The following is a 17513-nucleotide window of genomic DNA, read 5'->3' as shown; positions in this document are numbered from 1 at the left end:
GTGTTGCGTATGTGAAACAAGCTCAAAATTTCCTAAAGTAAAGCACAGCAGCCCGATTTTTGCAAAATGCTGCGAGAACGAGTCAATGCAAATTAAATATTCTGCATCTGTTGGGCCGAGGAGATCGGTTCACTGGACAGATTTGTACCCTCTTTGAGGGACCTGCGCTTTCGAAAGTTGCAACGAACGAACGCAGCCCGCCGAGCACCAGGGGGCGTTACAGTCGGGGAACTCACTAAGCAGTGCGGATGCTAGAAATGTGAAATAAAAATAAAACAACATTTCTGAAGAAGGGTCTGGGCCCGAAACGTCAGCATTCCTGCTTGGCCTGCTGTGTTCATCCAGCTCTGCACCTTGTTATCTCAGATTCTCCAGCATCTGCAGTTCACACTGTCTCTGCTGCTGAAACCTGGTAGGTCTGTGGGGAAAGCAACCGAGTTCGCGCTTTGACGCCAGTGAGGCTCTTCAGAACTAGACGGTGTTGGAGATAACAAAGTGTGGGGCTGGATGAACACATCAGGCCAAACAGCATCTTAGGAGCAGGAAAGCTGATGTTTCGGGCCCAGACCCTTCATCAGAGGTTTGTCCGCAGGGAGGAGGGTAATTTCTTCAGATTAGGCATCCCAGGAAGAAGCTTCGCAGTGAGGTTAAAATTGTATCAGAGATAATAGGAACTGCAGATGCTGGAGAATCCGAGATAACAAAGTGTGAAGCTGGATGAACACAGCAGGCCACGGGCAGCAACGGTCAGGCTGGGAAGTCCTCCGGGCGTTAGGTGGCGGTGCACGTAAAGGAAAATACGGCTGAAGGTACAAAAAGGAAGTTGCTGGAAAAGTTCAGCCGGTCTGACAACATCTGTGAAGGGGAAAAGCGACTGAAGGTGACCGGAACAGTCAGGAGAGGCAATTCTCGCACAGAATAAAGTGGCCGCTGAATGGAGATAACAAAGTGTGGAGCTGGAAGAACACAGGCCTAGAGTTTTTCCAATGAAGGGTCTAGGCCCGAAACGTCAGCTTTCCTGCTCCTAAGATGCTGCTGGGCCTGCTGTGTTCATCCAGCTCCACACCTCCGTCTTCCCTGGACTGACCTATCCCCTCCCTACCTCCCCACCTACACTCTCTCCACCTATCTTCTTTACTCTCCATCTTCGGTCCGCCTCCCCCTCTCTCCCTATTTATTCCAGTTCCCTCCCCCCATCCCCCTCTCTGATGAAGGGTCTAGGCCCGAAACGTCAGCTTTTGTGCTCCTGAGATGCTGCTTGGCCTGCTGTGTTCATCCAGCCTCACATTTTATTATCTTGGAATCTCCAGCATCTGCAGTTCCCATTATCTCTCTCCACACCTCGTTATCTCGGGTTCTCCAGCATCTGCAGTTCCCATTATCTCTGGCGGCTGAATGGAAATAGGCAATGACGATGGTCCTCCGAGCCGCTAGGTGGGAGTGTACGTGGAGGAGATGGCGGTGGTCCTCCGAGCCGCGAGGTGGCGCTGCACTTGATGCTCGGGTTTCGGCCCTTGCCCGGAAAAGGGGGCCGCAATAACGGGCTGAGCGGCATGTGGCTACTCCGACGGTTGAAACTGCGAGGCGGCGGCTTTGGGCCCAGGTTTGTGTCTGGCTTCCTGGCCGGATCGTTGTTTGGTTCCACCGGCTGTGCCCTAGCCTTGCACTGGTACAGGGAGCCAGAACGGGAGGAGGGCCAGCGAGGTAAGGGGCCGGCCAAACCTGGGGGGGGGGGACTAGTCCAGGGCTAAATAAGAACCGAAAGAACTGCGGATGCTGTAAATCAGGAACAAAGTCGGTGGAAAAGCTCAGCAGGTCTGGCAGCGTCGAGGAGAGTGCAGGGAAGTTGAGTTGAAATGCCTAGCAGCCATGATTTAAACGGCGGAGTGGAATCGATGGGCCGAATGGCCTTACTTCCACTCCTATGTCTTATGGTCGGTGGAGGAGAAAACAGAGTTAACAAGAGTCAGAAGGGGTTCTGAGGAAGGGTCACCGGACCCGAAACGTTAACTCTGTTTTCTCCTCCACAGATGCTGCCAGCCCAATGCTGATGGGACAAGAGTAGGGCCAGTCCTGGAATGGGGAGGGGGTACGGGCAAGTCCAATCCTGGATGGTGGGGTGGGGGGTGGGGGTGACGGAGAAGAGACAGGATGGTCCAATTCTGAAACAAAAACAAGGACCGCAACTCCCCCCACCCCCTCCAGCGATCAAGAACGCCCTTGACCCTGTCTCCTGCACTTCCTGCAACTCATCCCTCTCATCCCCGTCCCCACAATAACAACCAAAACAGGATCCCCCTCGTTCTCACACACCACCCCACCAACCTCTGGGTACAACGCATCATCCTCCGACACTTCCGCCATCTACAATCCGATCCCACCACCAAAGACATTTTTCGCTCCCCACCCTTATCTGCTTTCTAGAGGGACCACTCTCTGAGACACCTTTGTCGGTTCCACACTCCTCTCCAGCCCCACCACACCCGGCACTTTTCCCTGCAATCACAGGAAGTGCTACACTGTCTCTACACCACCCCGATCCCCGGCCCCAAGATGACTTTCCACATCAAGCAGATGTGCACCTGCACATCCACCAATGTGATATACTGCATCCGCTGTTCCCGGTGTGGCCTCCCCTACATCAGGGAAACCAAGTGGCGGCTTGGGGACCGCTTTGCAGAACACCTACTCTCGGTTCGCACTAAACAACTGCACCTCTCTGTCACGAACCATTTCAACTCTTCCCACCCCCCACTTTCCTGAGACAACGTGTCCACCCTGGGCCTCCTGCAGTGTCACAACGATGCCACCCAAAGGTTGCAGGAACAGCTTGGGAACCCTGCAGCCCAATAGTATCAATGTGGACTTCACAAGCTTCAAAATGTCCCCTCCCTCTACTACATCCTGAAACCAGCCCAACTCGTCCCCACCTGCTTAACCTGTCTTTCCTCCCACCTCAAGCCCCATCCCCATTTCCTACGTACTAACCTCATCCTGCCCCCTTGACCTGTCCATCCTCCCTGGACTGACCTATCCTCTCCCTCACGCCCCACCTACACTCACCTTTACTAGCTCCATCCCCGCCTCTTTGACCTGTCTGTCTGCTCTCCACCTGTCTACTCCTCTATCCATCTTCTATCCGCCTCCCCCTTTCTCCCTATTTATTTCAGGACCCCCCTGTTCCCCTCCACCATTTCTGAAGGGTGTGGGCCAGAAACATCAGCCTTCCTGATGTTGCTTGGCTTGCTGCGTTCATCCAGCTCTACACCTTGTTATCTCTTATGCTGGAAAAGTTCAGCAGGTCTGGAAGTGGGGATGTGGTAATGGGCAGGTCCAGTCCTTGATGGGGTGAACAGGAAGGTTGAACCCTGTCAGGGGTGGGAGCTAAAGGCCAGGTCCAATCCTGGATGGAGGGTGTAATAGAAAGGTCCAATCTTGGATGAGGGGAGTGGGTCGGGGATAATGGCTAGGTCCACTCCTGGATTTGGTTGGGGTGGGGGGGGGGGAGAGATAATGGGCTGGTCCAATCCTCGATTGGGGGAATGAGATGGTCCCATGTGATGTTGGTGGGTTTGAGGTTGTGGTGGGGTAGGGTGAGGTTTGCTGGTCCAATCCTGGATGTGAGGGTGGGTGTAGATGTAATCCAAGTATTTTACCTGAGGCCCAGTGTCACTGTTGTCAACTTGCCTGTTACTAGTCATTAATACTCACGTATGGGATTTGGGTGTCACTGGATAAAACATTAATGACCCATCCCCAGTTGCCCAGAGGACAAATAAGAGTCGACCAACACTGAGTCACATGTAGGCTAGGCCAAGTAAGGATAGCTGTTTCCTTGCCTAAAGTACATTAGTGAACCAGATGATCATTTTTCTCAACACCATTACATGAACCACTTTAGTAATTTCAGATTTTCTCACATTTAAGTAGCACCAGTTGCCCGATTGAGATTTGAGCCTACCTCCCAAGAGAATTAACCATGGCCTCTACATTGCTAGGTTTAAGCGTGCTTCATATTTAGCATTGAAACAATCTGTAGGTGCCTGAAGAGAGTTCCCAAGCAAAACATCGACACAAAGAAGCCACAAAAAAGAAGGCGCCTGGTGACCCCTTGATGATTGCTTCGTGGTGTTGTTATCCTGGGATTTCTATTGACCAGAAACTGAACTGGACTCGCCATATAAAAATTGTGGCTACAAGAGCAGGTCAAAGGCTAGGGAAACTGGCGGCGAGTAACTCATCTCCTGTCCACAGTTTACAAGGCACAAGCCAGGAGTGTGATGGAACACTCCCCACTTGTCTGGATGAGTGCAGCTCCAACAACACTCAAGAAGCTTGACACCATCCGGGACAAAGCAGCCTGCTTGATTAGAACGACACCCACAAGCACACCCTCCATCATTGAGGGTCTGCACTAGCAGTGTGTGCGGAAGTTCACTTAAGAACCATAGATAACATCTTACAAATCAACCACCACTTTCATCTAAAAGGACAAGTGTAGCAGACGCATGGGAACACCACCGCCTGCAAGATCCCTTCCAAACCACTCACCACCATGACTTGGAAATACACCATCAATCCTTCATTGTCACTGGGTTAAAATCCTGGAATTCCCTCTCAAGGGCATTGTGGGTTTATCTACAGCATGTGGACTGCAGTGGTTCAAAAAGGCAGCTCACCACCACCTTCTCAAGGGCAGTTAAGGACAGACAATAAATGCTGGCCCAGTCAGTGATGCTCACAACCCATGAAAGAATGTAAAAATAACTTGCTTATGAAACACTCAATGGGAATTAATAGATCTGATTTCTCCAGCCTAATCTCTTCTCATTGTCTGACCTAAGAGAGCTCAGTCCCAGAGAGACAGTGTCCCAGGTGAACCAGATCTAGACCTGAACAGAAGAAATGCACTGCTCAGGTTGTATAGAGTTCTGGTCAGACCATGTTTTGAATATTGTAAACAGTTTTGGGCCTGTATCAAAGGAATGATATGTTGATTTTAGCGGGGGTTCTAGAGGAGGTTTACAACAATGATCTCAGGCATGAAACGCTTGTCATGTGAAGAGCAGTTGATTAATCAGATCTATTAATTCCCATTGAGTGTTTCATAAGCAAGTTATTTTTATGTTATATTTAAGTATTTATTATGTACCCGTGAGTGCCCTTGAGAAGGTGGTAATGAGTCAACCCAGTCCACGTCATGCAGATCCAGTCTCAGGCCTGTTAGAGATGCATGTTTCACATTTTTAACCCAATATTGAAGGAATGGAGATGTATTTCCATATCAGGGTGGTGTGGAACCTGGATGGGCACTTGCAGATGGTGACATGCCCATATAACATATACCTTTAGACCATAAGACGTAAGAGCAGAAATGGGCCATTCCATTCTCTTGCCTCCTCTCTGTAACCCTCAATCGCCTTACCAATCAAAAACCTACCTATCTCTGTCTTCCCAAGGACACCCACAACTCCATAAATTAAGTTGAAAAATTGTCCTGGGCCCTGTTCAGCACATGTGAGACAGGAGCTCTAATAACCACATGATAAATGTTAGGCAGCTTTGCCACTCACTTCCCACTATACTCAATATTAATACATGATTAAAAAGGCTTTGTTATCAGTGCAAACAGTTTAGTAGTAATACTCTATTATACAGTTGATTATCCATTGAAAACAAAGAAGTTAATCGGTAGGTATCTGTGTAGCACTAATGTCACTCTGGTTGTCAGTTGATATAGTTTATTTAAAATTGTTACGTATTAATGTCTGTCTCTTTGACCGATGCTCACAACTGATAACATCTCTTTTCACAGAGCATATAAAGGATAACTTGATAGAAAAGTATGGCTTGCCTGTGACAGGCACAGATGTACACCATTGCACCAATCATGTATCATCGTATGATCAGGCTAAGCGGACTCCTCGATGGGTTCTCGAACATATTACAAAAGAAAAGCTGCAAGGTACAAATCTCTTAAGATAATGAAATGTGGGGCTGGATGAACACAGCAGGCCCAGCAGCATTTCAGGAGCACAAAAGCTGACGTTTCGGGCCGAGACCCTTCATCAGAGAGGGGGATGGGGTGAGGCCCGCTCTCTGGTGAAGGGTCTAGGCCCGAAACGTCAGCTTTTGTGCTCCTGAGATGCTGCTGGGCCTGCTGTGTTCATCCAGCCTCACATTTCATTATCTTGGATTCTCCAGCATCTGCAGTTCCCATTATCACAGGTACAAATCTCTTGATGTTTTTGCCTGATGTTTATACTCTTGTTCTAAGCTGGGTGACGAATCATTCCCTAATCTTTTGCACCTTGCCTTCCTCATTCTCTGCCTCTACAAAGTTGCTGCTCTGCACAGCGTTTGACAAAGATGACCCAGACTATTCAAAGCTCCAGGAGGCAGAGGTGCAAATGAAGCATAAAATAATTTCAGGCACCAGCTTAGAGATTTGACAGGATGAACAGAGTACCAGGCTTGAATTGTGTAGTGTCAGCCTCCTCGTTCATGGAGGGTAATCCTTACGTTGGTGGCAGCATGGGGATGGTTAAAATCACAGAATCCCAACCGTGCAGAAAGTGGTCATTCGGCCCATCACACCAACCCTTCAAAGATCATCCCACCCACACCGGCCCTTAGCTCTCTAACCCTGGCTAATTCACCTAGCATGCTCATCCCTGGACACTGTGGGCAATTTAGCGTGGCCATTCCACCTAACCTGCACACCTTTGGACTGTGGGAGGAAACTGGAGCACCCAGAGCAGATATGCGGAGAATATGCAAACTCCGCACAGATAGTTGCCCAAGGGTGGAATCGAACCCGGGTCCCTGGTGCTGTGAGGCAGCAGTGCTAATCACTGAGCCACCGTGCCACCCTCAGTTTCATTTGCTCAGTTCTTGGGAAGAGCTTATCTTATGAGGAAAGCTTCAGCTGGTGGGGCCTACATTCATTGGAGCTTAGGAGAATGAGAGGTGATCTTGTACAATGTTGGGGAGGCTGCACAGGGTAGCTCCTGAGAAGGTATTCCCCTCATGGGAGAATCTAGAACGAGGTGATATTGTTTACACATAATTTAATCTCCATTTAATTTAGAGATGAGGAGAATTGTTTTTTTCCTGATTGTCATTAGTCTTTGGGAAGCAGTGGAGGCTGGAAAACTATATATACTCAAGACTGAGTTAGACAGATTTTTGAATTGTGGAGAGTTCAAGGGGAAGATGAATGAAAGCCAAACATGGATCAAAACGCTGAACACCAGAAATGAGGTGGAGTCTTTTCCACATTGTGCAAGATCATTTTCATCTTCTCCCCACTTCCGTCTGCAATTTCTGAACTTGAGAACAGTAGAATGCAGGAGACCCACCTGGGATTGTGCTATTTCTTTTGAAAAGCATTTTTGCATATTTTCAAGAATTTAAATGGCTCTTTTTCGATTTTAAGACCATAACCTCGTAAGACATAGCAGAAATTGGGTCGTTCAGCCCAATGAGTCTGCTTTGCGATTCATTCATGGCTGATAAGTTTCTCAAAGAACCTATCTATCTCCATCTTAAATTTAATCAATGACCGGGCCTCCACAGCCTACTGTGGCAATGAATTCCATGGATTCACCACTCTCCAGCTGAAGAAATTTCTCATTATCTCCTTTCTAGAAGGTCTTCCCTTTCCTCTAAGGCTGTGCCCTCAAATCCTAGTCTCTCCTACCAGTGGTAACATCTTCCCAATGTCCACTATGTCCAGGCCATTCAGTATTCTGTAAGTTTCAATTAGATCTCCCCATATCCTTCTAAACCCCATCGAATGTATACCCAAAGCCCTCAGACTTTCCTTATATGTTAAGCTTTTCATTACTGGGACCATTCTCATGAACCTCCTCTGAACCTGCTCCAGGGCCAATACATCCTTCCTGAGATGTAGGTATAGGGCCAAAACTGTGCACAATTATTTTAAGACTCATGGTGGGGAGGCTTCTCCCCTTCCCTGCCTGTGGTTCATTTGCCAATTACCTTAAGGCTGTCCCCTTCCGGTTATCGAAAGCTCAGGGCCTTCACCCCTTGTTGCCAAATCAGAGGTGTGGAGCTGGGCGGAATGTCTTGAGATCATTTCTTGCTTAGTGGTAGTTCTCAAAACAAAGCCTGAGGGGAGCTGAAAGGCCCAGTGCTAACAGTAAGAGTGTGTTCACTTTGGGATGCGTTTTGACACAGGGGAAGCAGATCGGAAGCACTGCAAGTTTAAGCCGGATCCCAACATTCTGCCACTTTTCAGTGCAACGAACGAAGACTACATCCGCAGTGGATGGAGCCGCGGTCACATGGCTCCAGCAGGAGACAACAAGTTCTCAGCGGTAAGGAAGGAAAAGACAGGAGTGTTTTATTAATGTGTGTGAGAGTGTGGAAGGTGAAGAGACTCCTTGGAAGGTCTCACAGGAACAGGAGCAGCATTTCAGTCCACTGAGCTTGCCCCACCATTCAATACAATCATGGCTGATCAGACACTCAGATACCTTTAACCCACCCCATTCCCATAATCCTGTACACCCCCCGATAATCAGAAATCTATCAATTTCTATTAAAGTATGGTCAAAGACAGAACCGACACAGCCCTGTGTGGTAGGGAATTTCAAAAGTTCACAACCCTCTGAGTTTTAAAAAAAACTCACAATCTTGGACGAAAATGGCATTTACCCCACCCCTTATTTTTAAAGTGAAATCCCTAGTTTTAGACTCCCTGAGGAGGGGAAGCATCTTATCTGCAACTACTCTGTCTGTCACATTAAGTTTTTTGTAGATTTCAATAAGATCACTTCTCCTTTGAAACCCGAGAGAATACAGCTCCAGTTTGCTGAATATCTCTTCATAGGACCATCCTGCCATCCTGGGAACAGGTCTTGTGAACCTTCGTTGCACTCCCTCGATGGCAATGAGATCAGGTGGCCAAAACTGCATAGACTACTCCAAGTGCAGTCTGACCAAGCTCTCATACAATTAGAACATAGAATATTACAGCGCAGTACAGGCCCTCGATGTTGCGCCGACCTGTGAAACCATTCTGAAGCCCATCTAACCAACACTACTCCATTATCGTCCATATGTTTATCCAACGACCATTTAAATGCCCTTAAACTTGGCGACTCTACTACTGTTGCAGGCAAGGCATTCCACGCCCTTACTACTCTGAGGAAAGAACCTACCTCTGACATCTGTCCTATATCTCTCACCCCTCAATTTCAAGCTATGTCCCCTCGTGCTAGCCATAATTGTCCGAAGAAAAAGATTCTCACTGTCCATCCTATTTAATCCTCTGATCATCTTGTATGTCTCTATTAAGTTGCCTCTTAACCTTCTTCTCTCTAACAAAAACAGCCTCAAGTCCCTCAGCCTTTCCTCGTAAGACCTTCCTTCCATACCAGGCAACATCCTGCACCCTTTCGAATGCCTCCACATCCTTCCTATAATGCGGTGACCAGAACTGTACGCAATACTCCAAGTGCAGCCACACCAGAGTTTTGTACAGCTGCAACATGATCTCATGGCTCCAAAACTCAGTCCCTCTACCAATAAAACCTAACACACCCTATGCATTCTTAACAAGCATGTCAACCTGGGTGGCAACTTTCAGGTATATATGCACATAGACATCGAGATCTCTCTGCTCATCCACACTGCCAAGAATCTTACCATTAGCCGAGTACTGTGTATTTCGGCTACTCCTTCCAAAATGAATCACCTCACACTTTTCCGCATTAAACTCCATTTGCCACTTCTCAGCCCAGCTCTGCAGCTTATCTATGTCCCTCTGTAACCTGCAACATCTTTCCGCACTAACTACTACTCCACTGACTTTAGTGTCGTCTGCAAATTTACTAACTCATCCTTCTCCGCCCTCATCCAGGTCATTTACTAACTCATCCTTCTCCGCCCTCATCCAGGTCATTTATAAAGATGACAAACAGCAGTGGCCCCAAAACAGATTCTTGTGGTACACCACTAGTAACTGGTCTCCAGGATGAACATTTCACATCAACTACCACCCTCTGTCTTCTTTCAGCAAGCCAATTTCCGATCTAAACTGCTAAACCACCCTCAACCCCATGCCTCTGAATTTTCTGCAATAGCCTACTGTGGGGAACCTTATCGAACGCCTTGCTGAAATCCGTATACACCACATCAACCACTTTACCCTCATCCACCTGTTTGGTCACCTTTCCAAAGAACTCAATAAGGTTTGTGTGGCACGACCTACCCTTCACGAAACCGTGTTGACTACCCCTAATCAAATTATTCCTTTCTAGATGATTATAAATCCTATCTCTTGTAATCCTTTCCAACACTTTACCAACAACTGAAGTAAGGCTCCCTGGCCTATTGAATCAAGGATTCACTATTCCTCGACACAAGTACACTTGTAGTAAAAAGTAAAGGCGCCATCATTAAAGCAGACCATGGGGCTGCGCTCTCATTAGAGAGAGAGAGGGAGAGATGACTGGTGACGGTTTAACCTGAAGGTCACCACACCTCCGGCAAGGGAGATCCTGAGAAGAAGTAACCTCATGGTAACCTCAGCTGGTGTGGGAATTGAATCTATGCTATTGGAATCACTCTCATGTTAAAACAGCCAACCAGCCAAGGAGTTAACTGACTGCCTTCTCATTGTAAAGGCTAATATTCCAGCTGCCATCCCGATAATGTGTTGCACCCATGTGTTAGCATTCAGTGACTTATCTACAAGGGTACCTAGCTCTCTTTCTGCGCCTACCCTCTCCAACCTTTTGCCATTTATAAAATACCCTGCATATTGGTTTCCCCTGCCAAAGTGAATGACCTCACATTTTTCCACATTATATTCTGTCCACCATGTACTTGCCCAGTCATTAAGCGCGTTCAAATCTTCCTGAAGCCATTTTACATCTTTCTGACAACACACGTTCCCATTTAGCTTTGTATCATCTACAAATTTGGAAGTACCACATTTGATCGCCCCCTTCAAATCATTAATATATATTGTCTGCCAACATGAGAATGACCCCCATGTATTCCTACTCTCTGTTTTCTGTCTGTTAGCCAGATCACTCATCCATGCCAGTCCATTCTCTCCTATCCCATATGCTTTATTTTTTCGAACCAGCCTCCAGTGGGGCTTTTATCAAAAGTCTTCTGAAAATCTAAGTTTACTATGTCCATCAGCTCTCATAGAATCCCTTTAATGTGGAAGCAGGCCATTCAGCCCATCAATCCACACTAACTCTCTGAAGAGCATCCCACCCAGACCCCGTCCCTGCATTTCCCACCCTAAAAACTGGGCAATTTAGCACGGCCAATCCACCTAACTTGCACTTTTGGACTGTGGGAGGAAGCAGGAGCACCCAGAGGAAACCCACGCAGACAATGAGTAAACTCTGCACAGACAGTCGCCTAAGGCTGGAATCAAACTCAGGTCCCCAGCGCTGTGAGATAGCAGTGCTAACCACTGAGCCGCTGCACCCTGCTCCTTTGCAAAGTCCCAGCCAATATTTATCCATTGCCTTGGATCACTAAAAGATGCCTTAGCTAGGCAAGATGACATTGCTGTTTCTGGGGGTAATGCCATTTTCTATCCTTGTGCCCAAGCCGATTTTGATTATCTCTAGCATGCTGAGCATATTTGCCTGAGAATGGATTGCTTTATTGATGACTTTGGCTTTCCATATGTTAACAGGAGGGTAACATAGACAATGGGGTTGAATGTTACTGAGGCTTTATTCTGGCAGGTGTAAGTTGTGTAGGGTTTGTTGCACAAAGCAATGTGCAGAGGATATAGGACATAGAACATAGAACAGTGCAGCACAATACAGGCTCTTTGGCCCACGATGTTGCGCTGAACATTTACCCTCATCCTAAGGTCTATCTAACCTCCACCCCTACCTTATACTATCGTCCACATGCCTATCTAATAGCCGTTTAAATGCCCCTAATGAGGCCGACTCCACTACCCTTTCCGGCAATGCATTCCACGCCCCGACCACTCTCTGAATAAAGAATCTACCTCTGACGTCTCCCCTGTATCTACCTCCACTCACTTAAAAACTGTGTCTCCTCGTAATAGCTACCTCCACCCTAGGAAAAAGTCTCTGGCTGTCTATCTATACCTCTCTGATCATTTTGAACACCTCTATCAAGTCACCTCTCATCCTTCGTGGTTCTAAAGAGAAAAGCCCTAGATCTTTCAACCTTTCCTCGTAAGACCTTCCCTCCTTTTCAGGCAACATCCTGGTAAATCTCCTCTGCACCTTTTCCAACACTTCCCCATCTTTCCTGTAATGACATGACCAGAACTGGACACAATACTCTAGATGTGGCTGAACCAGGCTTTTGTATAGGTGGAGCATAACTTCACGGCTCTTGACATAAATCCCTCTATTAATGAAAGCCAGCACACCATACGCCTTCTTAACAACTATCTATCTGGGTGGCAGCTTTCATGGAACGGTGGACATGAACCCCAAGATCCCTCTGCTCCTCCATACTGCCAAGAATCTTTCCCTTAACTCTGTATTCTGCTTTCAAGTTTGTCCTTCCAAAATGAATCACCTCACACTTTTCAGGGTTGAACTCCATCTGCCACTTCTCAGCCCAGCCCTGCATCCTATCAATGTCCCTTTGTAACCAAGAACAGCCCTCCACACTGTCCACAACACGACCCACCTTCGTAATGTCTGCAAACTTACTAATCCACCTTTCCTCCCCTTCATCTAAATCATTTACAGAAATCGCAAATAGAAGAGGACCCAGAACAGATCCTGGTGGTACACCACTTGTAACTGAGCACCACGTTGAATATTTTCCATCCACTACCACCCTTTGTCTTCTAAGGGTCAGCCAATTCTGAATCCAATCTGCCACATTTCCTCCTATCCCATGCCTCCTTACCTTCTGCATGAGCCTGCCATGGGAAACCATATCAAACACCTTACTTAAATCCATATATGCCACAAGTAGGTCCTGTAGCTGAACATCTTGTCGTGCAGGACAGGTTCTTGATTTCCCATGCCGGTTTTGTTAGTGGGTCAAAATCAGATGTTACTTTTCCAGCTGAACGTTTCATCAAGACAAAGGTGATCTGTCACTGGTAGATCTAAGGCAGCAGAATCTGCTGACTGATTGCCGTGTTGTGAGTTATAGTCAGATCACAGGTTGAGACTCAGCACCCTGCCCCATAAACATAGTTTTCCTCACAATGATGGCAAGGGAGATTATGACAGATGTGGAACAGAGGACCTCTGAGCCTTCGGAATTAATCTTCTACCTGAGCGACTAATGCAGTATCATTGACAGAAGTGTTCTGTGCTCGGGACTTACAGCAACTCTGTCCTGTCTTTTAGTCTTGATAGATTGAGGAGTTTCCTTTCTGATTATGTGCAGGACTTCATTCCTTCCATTGATTCATTGGTTTATTTATTGTTGGCACATGTTGAGACAGAGTGAAAAGTGTTGCTTTGCATGCTATACAGGCAGATTGTATTGTACAGAATTCATCAGGGTTGCAGAACAGAGTGCAGAAATACAGTGTTACAGCTGGAGAGAGAGAGAGAGAGAGCACAATTAACATTTAAGAGGTCTATTCAAAAGTCTGATAACAGCAGGGAAAAAAGCTGTTCTTGAATCTATTGGTACATGTTTTCAAACTAGAGGGTGGAAGAGAATATAACCAGGGTGGGAGGGGTCTTTGATCATGCTGGTCACCTTCTGGAGGTAATGGGGAGTATAGATGGAGTCAATGTTCCATGTTGACAGGGAAACATTTTAGATCAGCCTGAGAGCGCAAAGTGACAGAACACACAGCTATTTCTTTATGTAAATGCTATTCCTGTTGTCAAATAGACTTTCCAAACCGATAAAATTCTAACAGGACAGCACAGGATAAATGTAGGAAATGTGGGAAAGATGTTACTGATGACCTACCTTATTCTTTGGCAACTGAAGAAGGCACTCCCAGATTGAATTACTGCATCAATGTCAGCCTGAGATGAGAGGTAGCTTCCCAGTGACAGGACATGTCCCACTTTTGGGAGGATCCCTCCATCAATCTTAATGGAGGGATGTACTGGTACTTACCCTGGGATGGGTTGCTAAAGGACTTGAGTCTTCTTGAGGCTGAGGCCAAGATTAATTCTTCAGCGTGCTTTGCCAGCGAGGATTCCCTTCTGAGAGAGCAGAGATGACATTGTTATCTGCAAACTAAAGTTCTCTCTGGGCGGCCAGTGTCATTTTCCAAAAGAAGATGCTGTTGTAGCAATCACCCGTCACAAGATGGCAGTGTTGAAACAGCGAGTCACTAATTCCACCACCATTCAGTCCCCAGGTTTGTCACACTGAAGCACTTCCCCAAAAGGCTGAGGAATTTGTTGCTGCTTTTTCAGTTGTTTTCATGGATGTAAGGATGACGCTGCATTATTAAAATTCTTATCCTTGTTTTTAATGTTCTCCATGACCTTGCCCCCTCCATATCTTGTTCATCTCTACCCCAGCAACCTTCTAGCTATTGGCACAGCTCTGATTCCAGCCTTGAGTACTCCTGATTTTAATTACTCACTAACCATTAAGTTCTGAATACCCTTTCATTTCGCAACACTAATACTGCCTACATCTGAGATAAAGCTTTTTGCCATCTGCCCTATTCTATCTTGTGTGAGAATTATGAAAGTTATGACGGCCTCCAGTCTATAACAGGACATTAAAGTTACAGAGACTATAAGTTATAGGTTCTCAAAATCCTTACTGGACTGGCAGACTGACCACAACTCGCTGAAGAGTTAGAATATTGTGCAGCAGAATGCCATTTTAAATATGTAAATATTGGAAACCACAATGATCTGAGGCATAAGGCCATTTTGATAAATTGGAGAGTATTTCTTACGGGGATGACGGTGGAAAGGCAGTGATAAGCAGCTAAAGAACACATGAAGGAACTGCAGCAATTGCTCATTCCTGTCTGGCACAGAAATAAACTGGGAAAGATGGCCAGACCATGACTTAAAAGGAAAATTAGGGATAATATTAAATCCAAGGAAAGGGCATACAAATTGACCAAAAAAAAGCAGCCGACCTGAGGATTGGGAGCAGATTTTACTTCAGCAAAGGAGTGCAAAGTGATTGATATAGATGGGGAAATAGAGTACGAGAGCAGGCTTATGGGGAGCATCCAAACTGATTAAAAGTTATTATAGGTATGTGAAGACAGAAATATCAGTCAGGATAAATGTGGGCCCCATACAATCAGATAAAGGGGAGGTTATGAAGGGGAACAAAGAGATGGAAAACCAATTAAATATATCTTTTGGTTTATGAAATATTAAATATGTATAGGTTTATGAAATGAAGATTATTCTTGACAAACTTCTGGAATTTCTTGCGAATATAACTCTTAGTGTAGATGTGCAGATATCTGTGGATGTGATTTACTTTGACTTTCAGAAGACTTTTGATAGATTCCCGCATGAAGGATTAATATGGAGTCATTGTCACAGAGGAGAGAGGGTTAACTGAAAGGAAATCTCTGATATTCAGTTTAAAAGTAGCATGTAACTATTTATTTATTCCTAACAGCGAACAAATTTACAGAACTGCTAACACACCAAACAATTCCCCTCAACTCCTAAATATTCCCTAACGGAACAAAATTCTGCTGGTATGCTATGCCAATAAACAGGAGCCCCACTTATATAACCCAAGTAGTAAGAAAAAAAACCTTAATCTCTCAAACTCCACACAGAATGTGTCTTCTGGAGTGCTCTGCCTTCTCCACTGCCTCGCTAGTTATAAACGCCTTTCTTCTGCTGTTGTCAAGTCATAAACACCTTTCTTCCGCTGATCCTGCTGTCAGGGATATTTTCTCTATGAAGACTCATAGCTAGAAGTGCCGTGTTACCTTTTATGGATAAGATGTGCTTCCCTAGAGATTTCATGTGAGAGCTACATGTTTATTTGTCAGATGGCAGTTTGCAAAAATCCTCTCCTTACATATCTTGGATGACATATCAATTTTCTTACAGTAGCTTTGGTCCGAGGTTGTTAAAGCCATCAGATCTAAATTCATTTGGCTTTCAGTTGCTAAGTGTGTGCTCTAAATTAATTGGCAAATTCAAAACATCAAAACAAGCCGAAGGTTTCCATTCACATAGCCAATTGATACAAGTTTCATTTTCAGAACTGACTGTACATCTTCAGCTACATACAGACAAGCCAAGAAAAGCACTTTATCTCTTAAAGGGACCATACATAGTTCTCCCTTATGACTTTTTAACAAACAAATTCCAGCTTCCTGCCCTTCCAATTCGCGATTTTGCTACACAACTTCGTAACAGTCATGGAGATATGCAGCATGAAAACACACCGTACGGTCCAGCTGGTCCATGCCAACCAGACATCCTAAATTAATCTAGCCCCATTTGCCAGCATTTGGCCCATTTCCGTCTAAACCTTTCCTCTTCACATACCCATCCAGATGCCTTTTAAATGTTGTAATTGTACCAGCCTCCACACTTCCTTTGGCAGCTCATTCCATGCACGCACAACCCTCTGCATGAAAATGTTGCCTCTTAGGCCCCTTTTAAATTGTTCCCCTCCCACCTTAAGCCTATGCTGTCTGTTTTAGGACCCCCTTAATCTGGGCAAAAGACCTTGACCATTCACCCTATCCATACCTCTCATGGTTTTGTAAACATCTATAAAGTCACCCCTCAGCTTCTGATGCTCCAGGGAAAAGTAGCCCCAGTCTATTCAGCCTCTCCCTGTAGCTCAAACGCTCCAACTCTGGCAACATCCTTGTAAATCTTTTCTGAACCCTTTCAAGTTTCACAACATCTTTCCCATAGCAGGGAGAGCCGAACTGAATGCAGTATTCCAAAAGTGGCCTAACCAATGTCCTCTACAGCCGCAACGTGACCTCCCAACCCTATACTCAGTGCACTGACTTAGGAAGGCCAGTGTGCCAAACACCTTTAAAAATAAAGTGTGTGAAATTGGGAGTAGTGTACTGACATGGACAGAGAACTGGTTGGCAGACAGGAAACAGAAGGAGTACATTGGTCCTTTTCCCAGTGCTGCCAGTAACTAGTAGGGTACTGCAGGAAGTAATGCTTGTAATGCAGCTAGTCACTGTATGTATTAATGATTTAGATGCGGGAACTAAATGTAATATCTCCAAATTTGCAGACGATGCAAAGTTGGGTGGGAGGCTGAGCTGTAAGGCGGATGCAGAGATACTTCAGGGTGACTTTGACAAGCTGAGTAAGTTGGCCAAAGTATGAAGGACGAAGCTTAATGTGGTTAAACGTGAGATTATCCACTTTGGTAGCAAAGGCAGATTATTATCTGATTGGCGATAAAGTGGGAAAAGGGGGAGATGCACTGAGACCCGTTTGTCCTTGTGCACCAGTGACTGAAAGTAAATTTGAAGGTGCAGCAGGCAGTGAAGAAAGCAAATAGTATGTTGGCCTTTTGTAGTGAGAGGATTCAAGTACAGGAGCAGGATTGCTTTG

General features: G+C 45.9%; 1 protein-coding gene across 1 annotated transcript in view; it reads left to right on the top strand.

Moving 5' to 3' along the window:
* Positions 1 to 1235: 1235 nt before the first annotated feature.
* The window catches only part of LOC125465636 (nuclease EXOG, mitochondrial-like), a 47301-nt gene continuing 31023 nt past the window's right edge, over positions 1236 to 17513 (top strand). The window contains exons 1-3 of the mRNA XM_048559366.2: positions 1236 to 1704; positions 5816 to 5965; positions 8203 to 8342. Of these exons, the coding sequence (XP_048415323.1) occupies positions 1497 to 1704; positions 5816 to 5965; positions 8203 to 8342 (498 nt within the window). The 5' untranslated portion in view covers positions 1236 to 1496. The remainder of the gene's footprint in view (positions 1705 to 5815; positions 5966 to 8202; positions 8343 to 17513) is intronic.

Source organism: Stegostoma tigrinum, chromosome 2, assembly GCF_030684315.1.
Source record: "Stegostoma tigrinum isolate sSteTig4 chromosome 2, sSteTig4.hap1, whole genome shotgun sequence".
Classification (NCBI taxonomy): Eukaryota; Metazoa; Chordata; class Chondrichthyes; order Orectolobiformes; family Stegostomatidae; genus Stegostoma; species Stegostoma tigrinum.
Note: the sequence above shows the minus strand (reverse complement) of the source record. Positions and strands in the feature narration are given on the sequence as shown.